The 23,070-nt window shown below is 41.6% G+C and overlaps 2 protein-coding genes and 1 long non-coding RNA gene across 4 annotated transcripts in view; 2 read left to right on the top strand and 1 right to left on the bottom strand.

Annotated features, from left to right (window-relative positions):
* The window catches only part of LOC109558319 (antigen WC1.1-like), a 168,969-nt gene that overhangs the window by 29,498 nt on the left and 116,401 nt on the right, over window positions 1–23,070 (top strand).
* LOC139182970 (uncharacterized) overlaps window positions 1,812–23,070 on the bottom strand; it is a 57,291-nt gene continuing 36,032 nt past the window's right edge. Inside the window, exons 2-3 of the long non-coding RNA XR_011566472.1 lie at window positions 22,167–22,318; window positions 1,812–1,953 (exon numbers count right to left, since the gene is read on the bottom strand). This is a non-coding gene — a long non-coding RNA (uncharacterized lncRNA). The remainder of the gene's footprint in view (window positions 1,954–22,166; window positions 22,319–23,070) is intronic.
* Window positions 2,293–23,070, top strand: part of LOC139182963 (antigen WC1.1-like) — a 41,099-nt gene continuing 20,321 nt past the window's right edge. For both annotated transcript variants that reach the window (XM_070788647.1, XM_070788648.1), the window contains exons 1-4: window positions 2,293–3,035; window positions 15,085–15,399; window positions 19,182–19,490; window positions 19,584–19,892. In XM_070788647.1, the coding sequence (XP_070644748.1) occupies window positions 2,675–3,035; window positions 15,085–15,399; window positions 19,182–19,490; window positions 19,584–19,892 (1,294 nt within the window). In that variant the 5' untranslated portion in view covers window positions 2,293–2,674. The remainder of the gene's footprint in view (window positions 3,036–15,084; window positions 15,400–19,181; window positions 19,491–19,583; window positions 19,893–23,070) is intronic.

The raw sequence follows: 23,070 nt of genomic DNA, 5'->3' as shown, positions 1-23,070 counted from the left end.
AGGAGAGTGAAAAAGTTGGCTTAAAGCTCAACATTCAGAAAACTAAGATCATGGCATCTGTTCCCCATTACTTCATGGCAAATAGATGGGGAAACAGTGGAAGCAGTGTCTGACTTTATTTTTTGGGCCACAAAATCACTGCAGATGGTGACTGCAGCCAAGAACTTAAAAGATGCTTACTTCTGGAAGGAAAGTTATGACCAACCTAGACAGTATATTAAAAAGCAGAGACAATACTTTGTCAACAAAGTTCCGTCTAGTCAAGGCTATGGTTTTTCCAGTAGTCATGTATGGATATATGAGAGTTGGACTATAAAGAAAGGTGAGCAATGGAGAATTGATGCTTTAAACTGTGTGTTGGAGAAAACTCTTGAGAGTCCCTTGGACTACAAGGAGATCCAACCAGACCATCTTAGAGGAGATCAATCCTTTGTGTTCATTGGAAGGACTATGAAGCTGAAACTCCAGTACTTTGGCCACCTGATGTGAAGAACTCTATCATGTGAAAAGACCCTGATTCTGGGAAAGATTGAGGGCAGGAGGAGAAGGGGACGACAGAGGAGGAGATAGTTGGATGGCGTCACCGACTGAATGGACATGGGTTTGGGTGGACTCCAGGAGTTGGTGATGGACAAAGAGGCCTTGTGTACTGCAGTTCATGGGGTTGCAAAGAGTCAGACACGACTGAGTGAATGAACTGAAGTGAACTGAATACAGCTTTCATATAAGCTCCATTAGGAGGGATTGAGGGCAGGAGGAGAAGGGGACGGCAGAGGATGAGTTGGCTAGATGGCATCACGGACTCGATGGACGTGAGTTTGAGTGAACTCCTGAATTGGTGATGGACAGGGAGGTCTGGCATGCTGCAATTCATGGGGTCGCAAAGAGTCGGACACGACTGAGAGACTGAACTAACTAACTAACCAAGTCATCATTTCCCTTAATTCAGTTTCCTGTTCTTCAACCCTTCCAGACTTCTGATCATTTGTTGTTTCTTCAGGAAACCAGATCCAGGTGCTTCTCCAGTGCAACGACTCCGTGTCTCAACCTGCAGGCTCTGCGGCCTCCGAGGAGAGCGCCCCCTACTGCTCAGGTGAGGGTCCCACAGGACAGAAGACCCTTTTCATTCCCCAGGTCGACGACCCATTGTCCCATTTCTCTCTCCTCAGACAGCAGACAGCTCCGCCTGGTGGACGGGGGCGGTCCCTGCGCCGGGAGAGTGGAGATCCTTGACCAGGGCACCTGGGGCACCATCTGTGATGACAGCTGGGACCTGGACGATGCCCGCGTGGTGTGCAGGCAGCTGGGCTGTGGAGAAGCCCTCAATGCCATGGGATCTGCTCACTTCGGAGCAGGATCAGGCCCATCTGGTTGGACAACTTGAACTGCACAGGAAAGGAGTCCCAAGTGTGGAGGTGTCCTTCCCGAGGCTGGGGGCGGCACGACTGCAGACACAAGCAGGATGCGGGGGTCATCTGCTCAGGTCTGCGCTGCACACTGTCCACAGGTGGGGGAGGGGTGGGGCCCTGGAGGACGGGGGTCTAAGCCCCGAGGGAGAGATGCCGAAAGGACCAGAGAAGGAGGCTTCCTCCCATGTAGCCTGTCTTTCCAGCAGACGTGAAGACGAGGTGCTTTCACTTCCTCCCACAGCAGCTGAGATTCTGGTCCTTTCTTCTCAACAGTGTTTCCTGGCAGAGCCGTTTTTTACAGTTTTTCTTGAAAGCAGGGCTCTTTCCAGTTACATACAAAAATTTTAAATCCATGGTAATAGTTTCCTTTTGCTTCAGTAACAATTTACCAATTACTGGGTTAAAACAACATATATTTATTTCCTTACACTTCTGTAGCTTACATGTCCAGCAGGGATCTCACTGGGCCTGGATCAAGGCTTCAGCAGGGCTGCATCACTTCTGTGGCTCTGGGGGAGAATCTATTTCTTGTCTTTTCAATCTTCTAGATGAAAAAAAAAAAAAAAAAAGAAGAAGAAGAAAGTTAGTCACACAGTCGTGTCTGACTCTTTGCGATCCCATGGACTGTATCCTGCCCCGCCCCTCTGTCCATGGAATTCTCAAGCTTCTAGAAACTGCCTATATCCCTTGGTTCACAGCCTCCTTCATCCATTATCAGACCAGAAATGCTACAGGCCTCCTAATATTATCCAGAGTCACATTTCTCTCTCTAGGCAGAGCTAAGAAATGTATTCCATGTTTAAGGATAGTGGGTCTAAGGATGTGCTCAGTCTGGGCTCACATTGTTCATACAATATTCTAGCTTAATCTCACCATTCCAAGGTCCTTATCTTAATCACATCTGTAAATCCTTTTTGTCAGGTATGGTAACATATTCACAGGTTGCAGAGATTGGGATGTGGACATTTTGGGGTTAATTATTCTGCCTATCTCCCTAATATCCACATCACACCCCTTAACATACTCTTCAAAGATTTTCTTAGGAAGCAGAATTCAGCTGCCCCTCCCTGACTAGTGCTCACACAGTTTGGTCTTCCTCTCAGTTCATATCCACTACACCATTGTGGTAGAAATAGAAAGACAGACTCAAATGGACAAAGTCAGTTAAAAGGGAGGTGATGTCAGTCTTGTCATCTAGTGGGTATCTTTTGAACAAGATCAGAGATGAATGTTTACCATTTCTAGAAGAAAGGAAAACCTAGAACATGCAGCAAACTTTTCATTGTGTCCTGTTTCCTCTTTCAACCTTAGAGTTCCTGGCCCTCAGGATGATGAGCGAGGACCAGCAGTGTGCTGGGTGGCTGGAAGTTTTCTACAACGGGACCTGGGGCAGTGTCTGCCGCAGCCCCATGGAAGACATCACTGTGTCTGTGATCTGCAGACAGCTTGGCTGTGGGGACAGTGGAACCCTCAACTCTTCTGTTGCTCTTAGAGAAGGTTCTAGACCCCAGTGGGTGGATGGAATCCAGTGTCAGAAAACTGACACCTCTCTCTGGCAGTGTCCTTCTGACCCTTGGAATTACAACTCATGCTCTCCAAAGGAGGAAGCCTATATCTGGTGTGCAGGTGACTTACTATATGTTTCTGTGTGTCTGTCCCAACCCTGTAGGATGCAGTGAGATTTGATATTTTAAAATCTAAGTGATGAGTTTAATTTGGGTCCACAAAATGACATTAAGTGAAAATGTTAGCATCCGACTCTTTGTGTCTGCATGGACCGTAGCCTGCCAGGCTCCTCTGTCCATGAAATTCTCCAGGCAAGAATACTGGAATGGGTTTCCATTCCCTTCTCCAGGGGCTCATCCCAACCTAGGTATCACAAGTGAGTCTCCCACACTGCAGTCAGATTCTTTACCGTCTGAGCCACCAGAGAAGCCTAAATGAGGTAAGGATGAAATTAATTTTATCCACATATTCCAATCTTGTTTGTTAAAATTTTTAATTGAGATATAATTCTTGTAACATTATATTAGTTTTAAGTGTAAAACATAGTGTTTATGTTTTTGTTCAGTTCAGTTCAGTCGCTCAGTTGTGTCCGACTCTTTGTGACCCCATGAATCACAGCACGCCAGGCCTCCCTGTCCATCATCAACTCCCGGAGTTCACCCAGACTCATGTCCATCGAGTCTGTGATGCCATCCAGCCATCTAATCCTCTGTCATCCCCTTCTCCTCTTGCCCCCAATCCCTCCCAGCATCAGAGTCTTCTCCAATAAGTCAAGTCTTCGCATGAGGTGGCCAAAGTACTGGAGTTTCAGCTTTAGCATCATTCCTTCCAAAGAAGTCCCAGGGTTGATCTCCTTCAGAATGGACTGGTTGGATCTCCTTGCAGTCCAAGGGACTCTCAAGAGTCTTCTCCAACACCACAGTTCAAAAGCATCAATTCTTCGGCGCTCAGCCTTCTTCACAGTCCAACTCTCACATCCATACATGACCACAGGAAAAACCCTAGCCTTGACTAGACGAATCTTTGTTGGCAAAGTAATGTCTCTGCTTTTGAATATGCTATCTAGGTTGGTCATAACTTTTCTTCCAAGGAGTAAGCATCTTTTAATTTCATGGCTGCAGTCACCATCTGCAGTGATTTTGGAGCCCAATAAAATAAAGTCTGACACTGTTTCCACTGTTTCCCCGTTTATTTGCCATGAAGTGATGGGACCCGGATGCCATGATCTTCATTTTCTGAATGTTGAGCTTTAAGCCAACTTTTTCACTCTCCACTTTCAGTTTCATCAAGAGGCTTTTGAGTTCCTCTTCACTTTCTGCCATAAGGGTGGTGTCATTTGCATATCTGAGGTGATTGATATTTCTCCCAGCAATCTTGATTCCAGCTTGTGCTTCTTCCAGTCCAGCGTTTCTCATGATGTACTCTGCATATTATTTAAAAAAGCAGGGTGACAATATATAGCCTTGATGTACTCCTTTTCCTATTTGGAACCAGTCTGTTATCCATGTCTAGTTCTAACTGTTGCTTCCTGACCTGCATGCAAATTTCTCAAGAGGCAGAGCAGGTGGTCTGGTATTTCCATCTCTTGAAGAATTTTCCACAGTTTATTGTGATCCACACAGTCAAAGGCTTTGGCATAGTCAATAAAGCAGAACTAGATGTTTTTCTGGAACTCTCTTGCTTTTTCCATGATCCAGCAGATGTTGGCAATTTGGTCTCTGGTTCCTCTGCCTTTTCTAAAACCAGCTTATGCATCTGGAATTTCATGGTTCACATATTGCTGAAGCCTGGCTTGGAGAATTTTGAGCATTACTTTACTAGCGTGTGAGATGAGTGCAATTGTGTGGTAGTTTGAGCATTCTTTGGCATTGCCTTTCTTTGGGATTGGAATGAAAACTGACCTTTTCCAGTCCTGTGGCCACTGCTGACTTTTCCACATTTGCTGGCATATTGAATGCAGCACTTTCACAGCATCATCTTTTAGGATTTGAAATAGCTCAACTGGAATTCCATCACCTCCACTAGCTTTGTTCATAGTGATGCTTTCTAAGGCCCACTTGACTTCACATTCCAGGGTGCCCGGCTCTAGGTCAGTGATCACACCATCCTGTGATCATCTGGGTCATGAATATCTTTTTTGTCAGTTCTTCAGTGTATTTTTGCCATCTCTTCTTAATATCTTCTGCTTCTGTTAGGTCCATACCATTTTTGTCCTTTATCGAGCCCATCTTTCATGAAATGTTCCCTTGGTATCTCTAATTTTCTTGAAGAGATCTCTAGTCTTTCCCATTCTGTTGTTTTTCTCTATTTCTTTGCATTGATCTCTGAGGAAGGCTTTCTTATCTCTTCTTGCTATTCTTTGGAACTCTGCATTCAGATGCTTATATCTTTCCTTTTCTCCTTTGCTTTTGGCTTCTCTTCTTTTCACACCTATTTGTAATGCCTCTCCAGACAGCCATTTTGCTTTTTTGCATTTCTTTTCCATGGGGATGGTCTTGTTCCCTGTCTTCTGTACAATGTCACGAACCTCATTCCATAGTTCATCAGGTATTCTATCTATCAGATCTAGGCCCTTAAATCTATTTCTCACTTCCACTGTATAATCATGAGGGACATATTGGTAAATCATTATCACACGTACAGTGATATCCATCACCACATGTAGTTACAATTTTTTTCTTTTGATCCCACAAGTAAGAATTTGCATGCTGCAACTAAGACCCAGGACAAATAAATAATTAATTTTAAAAGAGTATTATTCTCTTCATAGTTTTGACATAAGAACATGCATAGTGCTTTTTTTTTTTTTTTTTTTAATCCACATTAGGGCTTCCCTGATAGCTAAGCTGGTAAAGAATCTGCCTACAATGCAGGTGACCCCAGTTTGATTCCTGGGTCGGGAAGATCCACTGGAGAAGGGATAGGCTACTCACTCCAGTATTCTTGGGCTTCCCTGATGACTCAGCAGGTAAAGAATCTGCCTGCAATGTGGGAAACCTAGGTGCGATCGCTGGCTTGGGAAGACCCCTGGAGAAGGGAAAGGCTACTCACTCCAGTATTCTGGCCTGGAGAATTCCATGGACTGTATACTCCATGGGGTCATAAAGAGTTGGACACGACTGAGCAACTTTCACAAACACTATATACAAAAATATTATCTTCTTTCCTATATTACAGTTTTACGATATCTTTCACGACAATATTTTTTTTCTCTAGAATGTTTTAAAATTTTTTATTTAGTTATAGGAACCCTTTATAAATAAACATCACTTCAGCTCAGTCACTCAGTTGTGTCAGCTTCAATATCAGTCCTTCCAATGAGCACTCAGGACTGATCTCCTTTAAGATGGACTGGTTGGATCTCCTTGCAGTCCAAGGGACTCTCAAGAGTCTTCTCCAACACCACAGTTCAAAAGCATCAATATTTTGGTGCTCAGCTTTCTTTATAGCCTTATAAAGAAACATCACTTACTCTTTCTTAAATATTTTTGTAAATGTTTCCCCCATTTTTTGCATATATGTTTAAGGTTAATATGTGAATGGGGGGGGTTATGTTATCAAATCTATAATGGTTTAATTTTTTGACTTCTGCCTTTAATGAAATGTTTCATATGCCATTCTTAATCTCAAAATAATATTGAATCAAGTTTTGTTTTCTGCAAATAATTTTACAGTTCCACTAAAGAATATTCAAAACCTAATTTTGAATTCATTTATTTATCTGAATTTATTTTACTATGTGATTGTATAATATCATCACCAGATAAGAATTATATTTTAGATATGTGATAGCTTCATCACAAAATAAAAACACATTGCTTCATGATTTCATGGATATGATGTCAAAAGTACAGTCAACAAAGCAAAAATAGACAGGTGGGAATATATCAAACTAAAAAGCTTCTTCAAGCCAAAGGAAACATCAACAGAGTGAAAAAGCAAGCTAGCACAAATTATATAAGGTATTAATTTCCAAACAAATAAGGAACTCCTGCAACTCAAGAAAAAAAAAATCCAAAACCTAGTAACTGAATTGAAAAATTGGCCAAGGGCTTGAATAGAGAGTTCTCTAAAGAAGACATACAAATGGCCAGTGGGTGTATGAAAAATGCTTGACATTGTCAACCATCAGGGAAATGTAAATCGAAACCAGAAAGAGATATCATCTCACACATGTTAGAATGACTGTTTTTTTTTTTTTTTTAAAGACAAGTGTTGGCAAGGCTGTGGAGAAATTGACACTTTCTGTGTACTTATCCACATTAAATGTATAAATTTTGTTAATAAAGCTATGCAATCCAGGGGTTAAATCTCTGGACTTTCACTGTCATGGGTCCAGGTTTAATCCCTGACCTGGGAACTAAGATCCTAGGAGCCACAGCACAGCCAAAAACAAACAACAACACAAAAACTATGACCAAAAAATCTGTATGATTTATAGTGATGTCCCTTTTCATTCTTGGTTTTGTTAACTTCCTTTACTCTCTGCTCTTCATTGGTATTGATCAGTGTTCATCAATTTTCAATGAGCCATGTTTAAAGGGTTTTTTTCCTATGTTTTCCATCTTATGCTTACCTTCTTTTCCATTCATTATTATTCCTTTTTAAATTAACCCCAACATCCTATATTCTTTTCTTATCTCCTAGTTTCTTAATTGAAGCTTACATTTTTTTCACTTTTGGTCTTTCCTCTTCTCTAAATCTAGGGTATAAATGTCCCTTAGGCCCTACTTGAGTTTCATGAGAAGAATTTATGATAATGTCATTATTTTGTGTTTACTATCATTATTATTGTATTTTTATTATCATTATTTCACAATATTTGGTAAATTTTAAATTTATTCCCAGACTCAGGTGTTTTTTGGAAGGGTGTTGCTGAATTTCCCAAAATAGGGATGGCTAACAATATTTTCTTTTTAATTCTTAATTTTATTCCATGTGGTCAGAGTAAATACTCTGTATGTATTCAAAGAGTGAAATATTTTGTCCTATTATGTGGTCATTTTTGATAAATGTTCCTAGAGCATTTACAATAATGTGAACTCTTGCATTGTAGGGTGCATTGCTCTATGTGTTACTTAGTTAAATGTGCTGATTACTTTGTTGTACATCTACTGTATTCTTTGTGTTTGTATGTCTGGTCTGTATGCTATTGAAAAAGATACAGTAAAAATCCCCCATTTTGATTGTGATTTTGCATATTTCTTTTTTTCATTCTGTCAAGTTTATTTCAAAATATGTTCTGTTACCTTTCTTGAATTTTGATGTCTATATCTTTATTAAGGGTGCATCTCATTATAATCTTGAAAATTCCCTCTTTAATTCAATTAGTGTTCAGTTCAGTTCAGTTGCTCAGTTGTGTCCAACTCTTTGCAACCCGATGGACTGTAGCACGCCAGGCTGCCCTGTCCACCACCAACTCCCAAAGTTTACCCAAACTCATGTCCATTGAGTCAGTGATGCCATCCAGCAATCTCATCCTCTGCCATCCCCTTCTCCTTCTGCCCCCAATCTTTCTCAGCACTGGGGTCTTTTGAAATGAATCAGCTCTTCACATCAGGTGGCCAAAATATTGGAGTTTCAGCTTCACCATCAGTCCTTCCAGTGAACACTCAGGACTGATCTCCTTTAGGATGGACTGGTTGGATCTCCTTGCAGTCCAAGGGACTCTCAAGAGTCTTCTCCAACACCACAGTTCAAAAGAATCAATTCTCTGTTGCTCAGCTTTCTTTACAGTCCAACTCTCACATCCACACGTGACTACTAGAAAAACCATAGCTTTGACTAGATGGACCTTTGTTGGCAAAGTAATGTCTCTGCTTTTTAATATGCTATCTAGGTTGGTTATAACTTTCCTTCCAAGGAGCAAGTGTCTTTTAATTTCATGGCTGCAGTCACCATCTGCAGTGATTTTGGAGCCCCCAAAATAAAGTCAGCCACTGTTTCCACTGTTTCCATATCTATTTGCCATGAAGTAATGAGACCAGATGCCATGATCTTAGTTTTCTGAATGTTGAGCTTTAAGCCAACTTTTTCACTCTCCACTTTCACTTTCATCAAGAGGCTCTTTAGTTCTTCTTCACTTTCTGCCATAAGGGTGGTGTCATCTGCATATCTGAGGTGATTGATATGTCTCCCAGCATTCTTGATTCCAGCTTGTGCTTCATCTAGCCTAGCATTTCTCATGAGGTACTCTGTATATAAGTTAAATAAGCAGGATAACAATATACAGTGTTGAGGTACTCCTTTTCCTATTTGGAACCAGTCTATTGTTCCATGTCCAGTTCTAACTGTTGCTTTATGACCTGCGTACAGGTTTCTCAAGAGGCAGGTCAGGTGGTCTGGTATTCCCATCTCTTTTAGAATTTTCCACAGTTTATTGTGATCCACACAGTCAAAGGCTTTGGCATAGTCAATGAAGCAGAAGTAGATGTTTTCCTGGAACTCTTTTGCTTTTTCAATGATCCAACAGATGTTGGCAATTTGATCTCTGGTTCCTTTGCCTTTTCTAAAACCAGCTTATGCATCTGGAAGTTCATGGTTCATGTATTGCTGAAGCCTGGCTTGGAGAATTTTGAGCATTACTTTACTAGCATGTGACATGAGTGCAATTGTGCAGTAGTTTGAGCATTTTTTTGCATTGCCTTTCTTTGGGATTGGAATGAAAACTGACCTTTTCCAGTCCTGTAGCCACTGCTGAGTTTTCCAAATTTTCTGGCATATTGAGTGCAGCACCTTCACAACATCATCTTTCAGGATTTGAAATAGCTGAACTGGAATTCCATCACCTCTGCTAGCTTTGTTCATAGTGATGCTCCCTAAGGCCCACTTGACTTCACATTCCAGGATGTCCAGCTCTAGGTGAGTCATCACACCATCGTGATTATCTGGGTCATGAAGATCTTTTTTTTTGTACAGTTCTTCTGTGTATTCTTCCCACCTCTTCTTAATATCTTCTACTTCTGTTAGGTCCATACCATTTCTTTTATTGACCTCATCTTTTCATGAAATGTTCCCTTCGTATCTCTAGTTTTCTTGAAGAGATTTCTAGTCTTTCCCGTTCTGTTGTTTTCCTCTATTTCTTTGCACTGATCTTTGAGGAAGGCTTTCTTATCTCTCTTTGCTGTTCTTTGAAATCCTGCGCTCACATGGGTATATCTTTCCTTTTCTCCTTTGCTTTTTGCCTCCCTTCTTTTCACAGCTATTTGTAAGGCCTCCTCAGACAGCCATTTTCCTTTTTTGTATTTCTTTTTCTTGGGGATGGTCTTAATTCCTGTCTCCTGTACAGTGTCACGAACCTCTGTCCATAGTTCATCAGGCACTCTATTAGATCTAGTCCCTTAAATCTATTTCTCACTTCCACTGTATAGTCATAAGGGATTTGATTTAAGTCATACCTGAATGGTCCAGTGGTTTTCCCCACTTTCTTCAATTTAAGACTGAATTTGGCAATAAGGAGTTCATGATCTGAGCCACAGCCAGCTACTGTTCTTGTTTTTGCTGCCTGTATAGGGCTTCTCCATCTTTGGCTGCAAAAATATAATCAATCTGATTTCGGTGTCAGCCATCTGGTGATGTCCATGTGTAGAGTCTTCTCTTGTGTTGTTGGAAGAAGGTGTTTGCTATGATCAGTGTGTTCTCTTGGCAAAACTCTCTTAGCCTTTGCCCTGCTTCATTCTGTACTCCAAGATCAAATTAGCCTGTTACTCCAGGTGTTTCTTGACTTCATACTTTTGCATTCCAGTCCCCTATAATGAAAAGAACATCTTTTTTTGGGTGTTAGTTCTAAAAAGTCATGTAGGTCTTCACAGAACCATTCAACTTCAGCTTCTTCAGCATTACTGGTTGGGGCATAGACTTGGATTACCGTGATATTGAATGGTTTGCCTTGGAAATGAACAGAGAGATCATTCTGTTGGTTTTGAGATTGCATCCAAGTACTGCATTTTAGACTCTTTTGTTGACTATGATGGTTACTCCATTTCTTCTAAGTGATTGCTGCCCACAGTAGTAGATATAATGGTCATATGAGTTACATTCACCTATTCCAGTCCATTTTAGTTCACTGATTCCTAGAATGTCGATGTTCACTGTTGCCATCTCCTGTTTGACCATTTCCAATTTCCCTTCATTCATGGACCTAACATTCCAGGTTCCTATGCAATATTGCTCTTTCCACCATTCGACCTTGCTTCTATCACCAGTCACATCCACAGCTGGGTGTCGTTTTTGCCTTGGCTCCCTACCTTCATTCTTTCTGGAGTTATTTCTCCACTGATCTCCAGTAGCATATTGGGCACCTACTGACCTGGGGAATTCATCTTTCAGTGTCCTATCTTTTTGCTTTTTCATACTGTTCATGGGGTTCTCAAGGCAATAATACTGCAGTGGTTTGCCATTCCCTTCTCCAGTAGACCACATTTTGTCAGAACTCTCCACCATAACCCGTCCGTCTTGGTTGGCCCTATGTGGCATGGCTTAGTTTCATTGAGTTAGACAAGGCTGTGGTCAATGTGATCAGGTTGGCTAGTTTTCTGTGATTGTGGTTTCAATCTGTCTGCCCTCTGATGTCCTCTCTCAGCATTACTGTCAATTAGTGTATCTTTTCTTAAAGTCTACTTTCTGGGACATCGATAAGCTACTCCAGTTTTCTTATAGTTAGTACATTTTTTCCAGCATTTTACTTTCAACCTTTCTTTGTTTTCATAATATAAGGTGATCGTTTTGCAAGTAACATTTGCATCAGTTTTGTTTTATCTTAATCCATTCACTGTAAATGCAATTACTGATATTGATGTATTGGTATCTGCCATTTGCTTTTAATTGATCCACATGCTTTATGTTCCTTTTTCTCTCTCTTTTTTTTCTTCCTTTAGTATTAAATAAATCTGTTATTATTTCAGATTTCCCTTTTTCCTTTTGATTTTCAACAGCTTTACTAGGAGTGGGGGTTTTCATACTCTTGTTTATATTAAAAGAAATTCTCTATTATTATATGTTCAACTATGACTTCTGCAGTTCTGTCTCTCTGTCTGTGTATCTCTTCTCCCTCTCCTATTCTTTATTATCCTTCTCATCTTTCATCTTTAGGACTCCTCTAAATCACTATATTCTAAGTTCTATCTAAAATTTGTTTGACTTATTCATTCACTTTTTAATCCTAGATATTTTATTTTAGGTTGGCAATGGTTCATTGCTATTTTTATTTGTTTATGATTTTTGTTAATTTTTCATCTTTTTACCTGTATATTCTCCCCTTCTCTCTTTTCGCCTAAATACACTGATTGTAGTTAAAATCCTTATGCATTTCTATCATGTGTGTCTCTGCATTCTCTTATCTCTTTTTTTCACTTTGGTCATTTGTCATGTTATCCTAACTTGTCAAATGTCATGTAATTTTTTATTGAATGCTATTAATTATATATGAAAAAGTAAGATACTCTTGATACATTTTCTAATACCTGAAAGGATTTACCCTTTGTTTTCCTAGGCAGATAGGGGGAAGGGGTGTATATCACTCAAACATCTAAATATAACCTAAAACTGAGCTGTAATAAGTGTGGGTTGCAGTTTTGGTAGCACCCAGTCCACCTCTGATTTTTCTGTCCCTATGACAGGGGCTTCCAGAGATTTCAGTTCAGAGCCTGAATTCTTTGGTAGCTCAGCACCCAAGAGAATGAGAAAGACTCCGCTTTCCAAGTCCTTTTATATAGTTCTTTAGCCTCCTGTCCTTCACAGCTTATATACTGGGCAGATATTTGAGGAGAAAACATGCTGTGTGAGAGAGGCTCTCAAGACTCTAATTTTGTGTCTCCAGCACCAGGTAACTCCCAAATTATGCTGGCTTCCTGTCACAACAGTAGTCCTCTGCTTGCCCAAGCCCAGATTCAGAATCATTAAATTATGCAATGAATCAGCAAATTCCCAGAGAAAAAGAAGCTGTAGATCCTTGGCTAACATTGAAATATCCTCCACTCTTTAGAATTTTAGCATATTTAGTCCATGTTGTGTCAACAAATGTTGAATACATTTCAGTTCAGTTCGTCCCTCAGTCATGTCTGACTCTTTGTGACCCCATGAATTAAAGCATGCCAGGCCTCCCTGTCCATCACCATCTCCCAGAGTTCACTCAATCTCATGTCCATCGAGTCAGTGATGCCATCCAGCCATCTCATGCTCTGCCGTCCCCTTTTCCTCCTGCCCAAATGTCTCCCAGCATCAGAGTCTTTTCCAATGAGTCTACCCTTCGCATGAGGTGGCCAAAGTACTGGAGTTTCAGCTTTAGCATCATTCCTTCCAAAGAACACCCAGGGCTGATCTCCTTCAGAATGGACTAGTTGGATCTCCTTGCAGTCCAAGGGACTCTCAAGAGTCTTCTCCAACACCACAGTTCAAAAGCATCAATTCTTCGGCTCTCAGCCTTCTTCACAGTCCAACTCTCACATCCATACATGACCACTGGAAAAACCATAGCCTTGACTAGACGGACCTTTGTTGGCAAAGTAACATTTACTGTTTCTTAAAAAACATTTTTCAGCTTTTTAAGCTGTATCCAACAAGACCCAGCAAAACACATTGGCCTGCTGTGAATTCCTCCATTCTCCATGGAAGTGGAAAATTTTAGGTTTAATTCTCTACTTCCTCATTTACTTAAAGTGCAACATTGATAGACATTCTTTAACCTTTCTTTACATCACTTTTATGCATAAAAGGAGAGGAGAATACAGTGAGCTTGTTAATGTTATTTGTTCAAGGGCTTGCAGGAATGTGGCCTATTTCTTCTCAGTTATAGAAGTAGAAGATTTTGCTGGTGGCTCAGCTGTAAAGAATCATCTGCAATGCAGGAGACACTGGTTAGATCGCTGGGTCAGGAAGATCCCCTGGAGGAGGGCATGATAACCACTCCAGTATTCTTGCCTGGAGAATTCCATGGGCAGAGGAGCCTGGTGGGCTACAGTTTATAGGGTCTTAAAGAGTTGAACATGACTGAAGTGACTAAGCAAACATACACACTATTTCCCCCTAAAGATCACATAACTCCAAAATTTGAATAACAGAGATTCTTGACACAAAGTCCAAGGACGGATTATATTTTTTTGGGAGAAGAAGCAACATTCTTCTTATGGACTCTGTGGGAGAGGGAGAGGGTGGGAAGATTTGGGAGAATGGCATTGAAACATGTATACTATCATGTATGAAACAAGTCGCCAGTCCAGGTTCGATGCACGATACTGGATGCTTGGGGCTGGTGCACTGGGACGACCCAGAGGGACGGTATGGGGAGGGAGGAGGGAGGAGGGTTCAGGATGGGGAACACATGTATACCTGTGGCGGATTCATTTAGATATTTGGCAAAACCAATACAATATTGTAAAGTTTAAAAATAAAATAAAATTAAAAAAAAAAGAAGCAACATTCTATGATTTCCAGTGGAATCTGGGCAGTGTCAATGTTCCTTGGCATCATCTCTTGGGGAAAGTTGTTCAGTCTACTCAAAGAGACCACATTCTTTGAAAGCAAGTATCCAGATCTGAAGTCTGAAGCTTAGAACCACAAATGAAATATTCTGGGGTATACCAAGATATCACAGAATCCATTTGTTTTGCAGTTCTGAATGACTGTACCAAGGAGAAGGATTCTAATGGTAGAGGATTCATGATTGCTATCTGAGGCATCTGATAAGGCCAGTTCCTGACTCCACTCCCTTTAATCAACCCCTTTAACTCTTAGGTCAACGGCATCAAAATATGTGTGCTTTGAAAGGAATCCATCCAGCTGCCAGCTCATTCCTGTGACTCTGAACTCATTTAACTTCTCCGGGTAGAGAGACTAACATTTCCTGTAAAATTTTGTCTAATGCTCTGCAGAACTCTACAGATCAGAATGTTAACTCTGATAGGACCTTGTACCACCTTCTGTCTCAGACTACTCACTTGAGTGTTTTCAACTTAATATTTCCTGTTTTATTTTCTTCCTATTTTTCAACGTTATTATTCTCTTGCCACTGGTATAAAAAAGCAGACCCAGCTGCTGCCCCATTGCAACGACTCCGTGTCTGAACCAGCAGGGTCTGCAGCCTCAGAGGAGAGCGCCCCCTACTGCTCAAGTGGGGGTCCCACAGGCAAGAAAACCCTTCCCAACCCTTGGTGTCCCATTTCTCTCTGCTCAGACAGCAGACAGATCCGCCTGGTGGACGGAGGTGGTCGCTGCTCCGGAAGAGTGGAGATTCTTGACCAGGGCTCCTGGGGCACCATTTGTGATGACGGCTGGGACCTGGACGATGCCCGCGTGGTGTGCAGGCAGCTAGGCTGTGGAGAAGCCCTGGACGCCACTGTCTCTTCCTTCTTCGGGACGGGATCAGGGCCCATCTGGCTGGATGAAGTGAACTGCAGAGGAGAGGAGTCCCAAGTGTGGAGGTGCCCTACCTGGGGATGGCAGCAACACAACTGCGATCATCAAGAAGATGCAGGAGTCATCTGCTCAGGTATGGTCAGTTCTTTGTCCACAGGCTGAGAAAATGGAAAGTTCCAAGAAAGCTGGTGTCTGATCAGCAGGGCAATGGGAGGTAGGTGGGCTAGAGAGGACTGAGACGCTTACCCATCCCCTCTGAGTGCACTGTGGCTATGAGTGATGAGTTTCATGTACTTTCCTCTTATAAGTCTCTGCTATTCTTTTCGTCTCCAGTGGACTTACCTGATGCTAAAATAGCTTTATTCATTCTCCCAATTAAAATAAATCCTCATAATTTTTTTTCATAATTCACTTTTTGTAAGAGTGAAACATTTGCTAACTGCCACATACACATCCTCTTTGCACAGGGAGGCTATGAGAGGCAGGGACAAAAATGAGGATGTACTTTCCGGGGTGGAGTTGTTTCTGTACAAACAATGTGAGACATTATTTTGCACTAAGCTAGTCGGAGTGGAGGTTACTCTTACTATAGAAGGATATAATTTACATATATAGAGATGATCCCTAAAGGGATATTATTTAACAAATCAGAGATTCTTATGGGTTTGTGGCAGATTTCAAGTTTCCTTTGCAAATTTAGTTGTAAATGTTCATAGTTCTTTGATGGTAGAACTAGAGAACTGTGAATGAAATGCTCTGAGTCTTATATTCTTTCATTGTTACTAGAAAAGTCTCTTTCCCCAAGTTTTCCTTTAAGATATCTGTATAAATGCAAACTTTGGAGGAACACTTAGCCATGCACTGGCAAGTCAAAGGTGGAGGTAATAAACATGAATTTCTGTGTTTTATGATAAGATATTATATAGTTTATATTTGGTGATTTCAGTGATATAAGAAACTTGTGTTTGGGGGCTTATTAGGAGCAAGAGGACAAATGTAATTTTTGAAGAAGGTAGAACAGGTTTTATAGTAGCTGGGAGTAAGGGGAATGGCAATGGGAGCTGATGAAGGCAACTGTGAGGTTCTCTGAGCAGCACCTGAAAGTCCAGGTGTGGTGTGGAAGATGCTATGTGTACCTAAGGACACAAGATGTCTACATAGCAAGAGACCAGACAAGGATATATCTTAATTATATTTAATATCTTTACTCATTCACATCAGTTCAGTTCAGTTCAGTCGCTCAGTCATGTCCAACTCTTTGCAACCCCATGAATTGCAGCACGCCGGGCCTCCCTGTGCATCACCAACTCCTGGAATTCACTCAAACTCACGTCCATCGAGTCGGTGATGCCATCCAGCCATCTCATCCCCTGTCATCCCCTTCTTCTCCTGCCAATCCCTCCCAGCATCAGAGTCTTTTCCAATGAGTCAACTCTTCACATGAGGTGGCCAAAGTACTGGAGTTTCAGCTTTAGCATCATTCCTTCCAAAGAACACCCAGGGCTGATCTCCTTTAAAATGGACTGGTTGGTTCTCCTTGCAGTCCAAAGGATTCTCAAGTGTCTTCTCTGACACCACAGTTCAAAAGCATCAATTCTTCTGTGCTCAGCTTTCTTCATAGTCCTTCTCTCACATCCATACACGACTACTGGAAAACCATAGCCTTGACTAGATGGACCTTTGTTGGCAAAGTTATGTCTCTGCTTTTGAATATGCTATCTTGTATGAGTGGTCAAGCTAATCCTTCAGTTCTTTAATTTCTGCAGTGCCTTTTCTGTTCTCTCCTGCTCTCTATGCTGCTGCTGCTGCTGCTAAGTCGCTTCAGTCATCTCTGACTCTGTGAGACCCCACCAGGCTCCGCCGTCCCTGGGATTCTCCAGGCAAGAACACTGGAGTGGGTTGCCATTGCCTTCTCCACCTGCTCTCTATAGTAGATTTTTATTCTGTTACATCATTCTTTTTGAGACTTTAAAGTTCACAAACTTATGCAATCAGAGTCTTTCACCAGAACAAATTCCACCATGTACATAAATAATTATGAGCACACTCAGAAACCAGGAAAATTATTTAAAAAGTTGTTCTTTATGATTTGCAGGTTTTCCCCTATTGGATTACCTTTTCTCTGTCCAAAATATGGGCTCTGAAGGATGACATCATTATCATCAGTCTTTTCTTTGGTCTCTCTCTCATATGTCATCCACTCCCTGTTTAACCTGCCACTCACTCCACCTCACTCCCTACAGGAGTTATTTCCTTTTGGAATCTCCTTTCCATTTATTTGTAGCTCTTAAGCTTGTTTTTTTTTTTTCTTTTCTGCATTGGGAAAAATGGGAAAGGGTAGCAGGGTTAGGTGCAAATGGAAGGAGCACAGGGGATAAAAAGTGTTAAAGTCTCGTTGAATGAGTCTTTTCCCCCCAAATCTTTCTATGTTTCATTCCTATTGAGGCTTTTGCAGTTTAGAAATCTATAAAATATATATTAAAAGACACTTACTCCTTGGAGGGAAAGTAACCTTCCTAGACAACAACCTAATAACCAACCTAGATAGCATATTAAAAAGCAGAGATATTACTTTGTCAACAAAGGTCTGCCTAGTCAAGGCTATGGTTTTTCCAGTGGTCATGTATGGATGTAAGAGTTGGACTGTGAAGAAAGCTGAGCACTGAAAAATTGATGCTTTTGAGCTGTGGTGCTGGAGAAGACTCTTGTGAGTCCCTTGGAAACACCAGTCATGGGTGTTCATTGGAAGAACTGATGCTGAGGCTGAAATTCCAATATGCTGGCCACCTCATGCAAAGAGTTGACACATTGGAAAAGACCCTGATGGTGGGAGGGATTGGGGGAAGGAGGAGAAGGGGACAACAGAGGATGAGATGGCTGGATGGCATCACTGACTCGATGCACACGAGTTTGGGTGAACTCAGGGAGTTGGTGATGGACGGGGAGGCCTGGCGTGCTGCGATTCATGGGGTCGCAAAGAGTTGGACACGACTGAGGGACTGAACTGAACTGAACTGAACTGAAAGCATACATGGGTTGTTTGCTGTCTGCTCTCTTCCTCTCATTCTCCTTTTTTATAGCTTGCTGGCTTCTTATCTCAGAAATCCAAATAGGAAAGGCATATGCAGTTAGCATATAGATAAGGTTAGAATACATTAAAGTATCATTACTCTTTCACATTTGCTGAGAATCTCATGTCTAGTATGAAGTAATCAACTAACTCAGTTGTCTTGCATAATCCTACTGAGACCTCACTTTCTCCCAGGTGTCTTGATAAATCCTAGGTTTTTAAGAAAGATGGCTAGGACCATTCCCTCCCTCTCCTATGACTCTCTGAGCTTTTGTCATTTCTAAACTTGCCTGTGGACAACTTCTTTCACAATTAGATTATAATACCTGCACTCAGATCCAGCCTGTGTGATATTCCCTGTCCTCAGTGACTTGAATATTGGCTCTGAGAGAAAACTGGCCAGAAGTTTAGCCCCAGAAATCTCAGGATGGTCCTCTAAACTTCTAAACTTCTCTGGCTCTTAGGCCTCTAAGCTCTTGAACCCCATGGACCTTTTTCAGTCTCACTTCAGCTCTGCACCCACGTTTGAATGACTACCACTGTGCAGTTTCTTTGGGCACTGTAGTTTCCATGCCCCAGATAGGAATTAACGTTCCTAACCAATATATATTCTCGGGATTCAGCCATTCCGAACTGATTCTTCAATCCTTCTGGATATCTCTTCAGAAACTTGCTCATGAAAATGCAGTTTGACAATGACAGTCAAATTCTCTCTTCTTATCCACTCTTATTCCACTGTTGGAAAGAAAAGCTTTCACACCATCTCATGCCTGTGAATGTTGTTTCCAATTGTCAAGCCAGGTTCATGAACACTCACTGCGTTTGTTGTTCTTTGTTTCTCTTAGGATTTGTGCGTCTGGCTGGAGGGGTTGGACCCTGCTCAGGGCGAGTAGAAGTGCATTCTGGAGAAGCCTGGACCCCAGTATCTGATGGGAACTTCACACTCCCCACTGCCCAGGTCATCTGTGCAGAGCTGGGATGTGGCAAGGCTGTGTCTGTCCTGGGACATGTGCCATTCAGAGAGTCAGATCGCTGGGTCTGGGCTGAAGAGTTCAGGTGTGAGGGGGAGGAGCCTGAGCTCTGGTCCTGCCCCAGAGTGCCCTGTCCAGGGGGCACATGTCACCACAATGGAGCCGCTCAGGTTGTCTGTTCAGGTGAGATGCACATCAGGACTTAACCTCTGTGTACACTCAGTTCAAGGTAAAAAAGAAATCAGATTGTGCTGAAATCCTGTCTTTTTCTATCAGTGTACACAGAAGTCCGGCTCATGAAAAATGGCACCTCTCAGTGTGAGGGGCAGGTAGAGATGAATATTTCTGGACATTGGAGAGCTCTCTGTGCCTCCCACTGGAGTCTGGCCAATGCCAACGTCGTCTGTCGTCAGCTCGGCTGTGGAGTCGCCATCTCCACCCCAAATGGAGCAGAAGGAGGTGATCAACTCTGGAAAGCCCAATTTCACTGCTCGGGGGCTGAGTCTTTCCTATGGAAATGCCCTGTGACTGCCCTGGGTGTTCCTGACTGTTCTCGTGGCAACACAGCCTCTGTGATCTGCTCAGGTAAGACAGGGAAGGGCTACTATACTTAGAATGCTCCTGGGGTGAAATGTCCCCAGAGCAGACAGTAAGGGAAAACAGGCTTAGAAAGGAAGATATACTATATTGAAATTATTGAACTCAGGTTTCAACTGCTAATTACTCAAGAATCCAATCCTGAGAGTTTAGCATGGGGTAAAATTAAAGACAGCTTTATTGAGAAAACCAGCAGTTCTGGGGAGACAGAGGACTAATGTACCAAAGAACCAGCTCCTCCTTGATGATCAGGGACAAGAGTTTTTAAATGGGAATTTCAGGAGTGCACAGGTGGAGGCAGGGGACAGGTTACCTGCCGAATAGCACAGCTAGCTCTGACAGTCATCTTGAAATAGATCTGATCAGTGCCACCTTTATTGTTTGAATTGCAGTTAATCATCAGTTCTAGTGTTGGTCTGTTCCCATTTCCTTGAGGCCAATTCTTGGAATTGTGTAAGCTGAAGAAGGGCTTCCCTGTTGACTCAGATGGTAAAGAATCTGCTTACAATGCAAGAGACTCGGGTTTGATCCCTGGGTTGGGAAGATCCCCTGGAGAAGGAAATGGCACCCCACTAGTCTGGTCATCATGTAATTTACTTCTACCACCTGGTAGGGATTTCAGCATCTGCAAAACAGCTCAAAGGATATGGCTCAGAATGTTAGCTATAGCCCATGAGGAGGAACTAAAAATCCTTGACTTTGTTTAGGGCTAAACTATTATTATTTTATCCTATTTGACTGGTTTGCTTTGTTTCTGAAAAATTTTCATTTATGTGATTAAATTTATTCTTTGGCTAAGGCTTTTCTACAGACAGAAGCAGGTGCAGGACATGAGGGTGGTCTGTCCTGAGAAGGCTCCATAAGGTCCTGCTCCATAACCTTCTCATTGTTCACTCATTTTTTCAGGGGAAAGAAGTGCTAAGAAATGCTAAGAAGTGCTATGTCGGGAAAGAAATGCTTAGATGAATAATATTTTTATGAAACATTATTATTTAAGAGTAATAATAGAGAACAAAGTACAAACAATAAGTGTATAGCTAGGTTATGTTCCCCAACCCAAATCTACAAAGAGAACATTCACAGCACCACAGAATCACTATTGCCTCCCAATAGCTGTGTCCTCCTCCTCTCCAGGGAAGACTGCTTACCTAAGACTTGTACTGCCATAGAATATTTTGTCAGTTTTTAAACTTTATGTATAACCACACAGAATGTTTTCTTTCATGTCTAATTTCTCACTCATGATATTGTTTATGGCAACATTGTATTCAATTTTATTACTATAGAGTATTCCTTTGAATGATCACATGACCATGCATTGATCCATTCAACTAGTGGCAGAAATTTGAGTTTGTTGCCAAGTTTTGACTATTACAAATACAGTGGTGCAAGTTACCATGATGATGACTTTTGGAATAAATATTTATTATGTTTTTTGTGTGTTTAATTCTGCCTTATATTTTTATTTTCTTAATGGTATGGGGTACTTCAGTGAGCCAAGTTACTAATCTTAAGTTAATTCATTCACCTTTTTTACTGTACATTAGTGCTCCTTCAGTCAGTCAGTTCAGTTCAGTCACTCAGTCATATCTGACTCTTTGCAATCCCATGGACTGCAGCACTTCAAACTTCCCTGTCCTTCATCATCTCCCACAGCTTGCTCAAGCTCATATCAATTGAGTTGGTGATACCACTCAATCATGTCATCCTCTGTCATCTCCTTCTCCTGCCTTCAGTATTTTTCAGCATCAGGGTCTTTTCCAATGAGTCAGTTCTTCCCATCATGTGGCCAAAGTATTAGAGCTTCAAACTCAGCATCAGTCCTTCCAATGAATATTCAGCACTGATTTCCTTTAGGATTGACTGGTTTAATATCCTTGAAGTCCAAGGGACTCTCAAAAGTCTTCTCCAACACCACAGTTCACAAACATCAATTCTTCAGTGCTCAGCTTTCTTTATGGTCCAGCTCTCACATCCATACATGACTACTGGAAAAACTATAGCTTTGTTGGACCTTTGTCGGCAAAGTAACATCTCTGTTGTTTAATATGCTGTCTAGGTTTGTCATAGCTGTTCTTCAAGGAGCAAGCATCTTTTAATTTCATGGCTGCAGTCACCATTTGCAGTGATTTTAGAGTCCAAGAAAATAAAGTCTGTCACTGTTTTCATTGTTTCCCCATCTATTTGCCATGAAGTGATGGGACCAGATGCCATGATCTTCCTTTTCTGAACGTTGAGTTTTAAGCCAACATTTTCACTCACCTCTTTCACCTTCATCAAGAAGCTCTTTAGTTCCTCTTCACTTTCTGCCATAAGGGTGGTGTGATCTGCATATCTGAGGTTATTGATATGTTTCCCAGCAATCTTGACTCCAGCTTGTGCTTCATCCATCCCGGCATTTCGCATGACATGCTCTGCATAAAAGTTAAATAATCAGGGTGACAATATACAGGCTTGACGTACTCCTGTCTCAGTTTTGAACCAGTCCCTTGTTCCAGTTCATAGAGCTCCTTATATCCTTCTAGAAAGAACTTTGTCTACTCCAAAATCACAGAAATGCTTTCTGAGAGTATCTCACAGAAGTGTAATTACTTTTCTTTTGCATGTAGTCATACAGTGCCTCTAGGATTGATAACTGTGTAGGATAAGGGTCAAGTGTCATGTTTTCATATGGGCATCCAGTTGACTGAAAATCTTCTCCTGGAAAGACTATTCCCTAGTGCAGTGCCACCTTCGTGATAAACAAAAGGGCACATGTGTCTGAACACTTCTTTTAGACTTTCTATTCTATTCCACTGTGTCATTTGTCTATCCTTCAGCTGTACCACATTTTCTTAATTATTGTAATTTTATAGTAAATCTTGAACCTTCCCTGGTCGCTCAGATTGTAAAGAATCTGTCTGCAGATTCTGTGGGAGACCTGGGTTTGATCCCTGGGTTGGGAAGATCCCCTGGAGAAGTGCATGGCAACCCACTCCAGTATTCTTGCCTGGAGAGTCCCCATGGAGAGAGGAGCTTGTTGGGCTATAGTCCACTGGGTCACAAAGAATCAGAAATGACTGAGTGACTAAAAACACAGAGTAAGTCTGGGTAACTTTAATTTAAAGAAGTTATGTTGTTGCTGTTCTTCCTAACTGCCTTGGTCATTCTTGGTTTTTGTATTTTG

Source organism: Bos indicus, chromosome 5, assembly GCF_029378745.1.
Source record: "Bos indicus isolate NIAB-ARS_2022 breed Sahiwal x Tharparkar chromosome 5, NIAB-ARS_B.indTharparkar_mat_pri_1.0, whole genome shotgun sequence".
NCBI lineage: Eukaryota > Metazoa > Chordata > Mammalia > Artiodactyla > Bovidae > Bos > Bos indicus.
The sequence above is the reverse complement of the archived record's forward strand: the minus strand, read 5'-3'. Positions and strand labels throughout refer to the sequence as shown.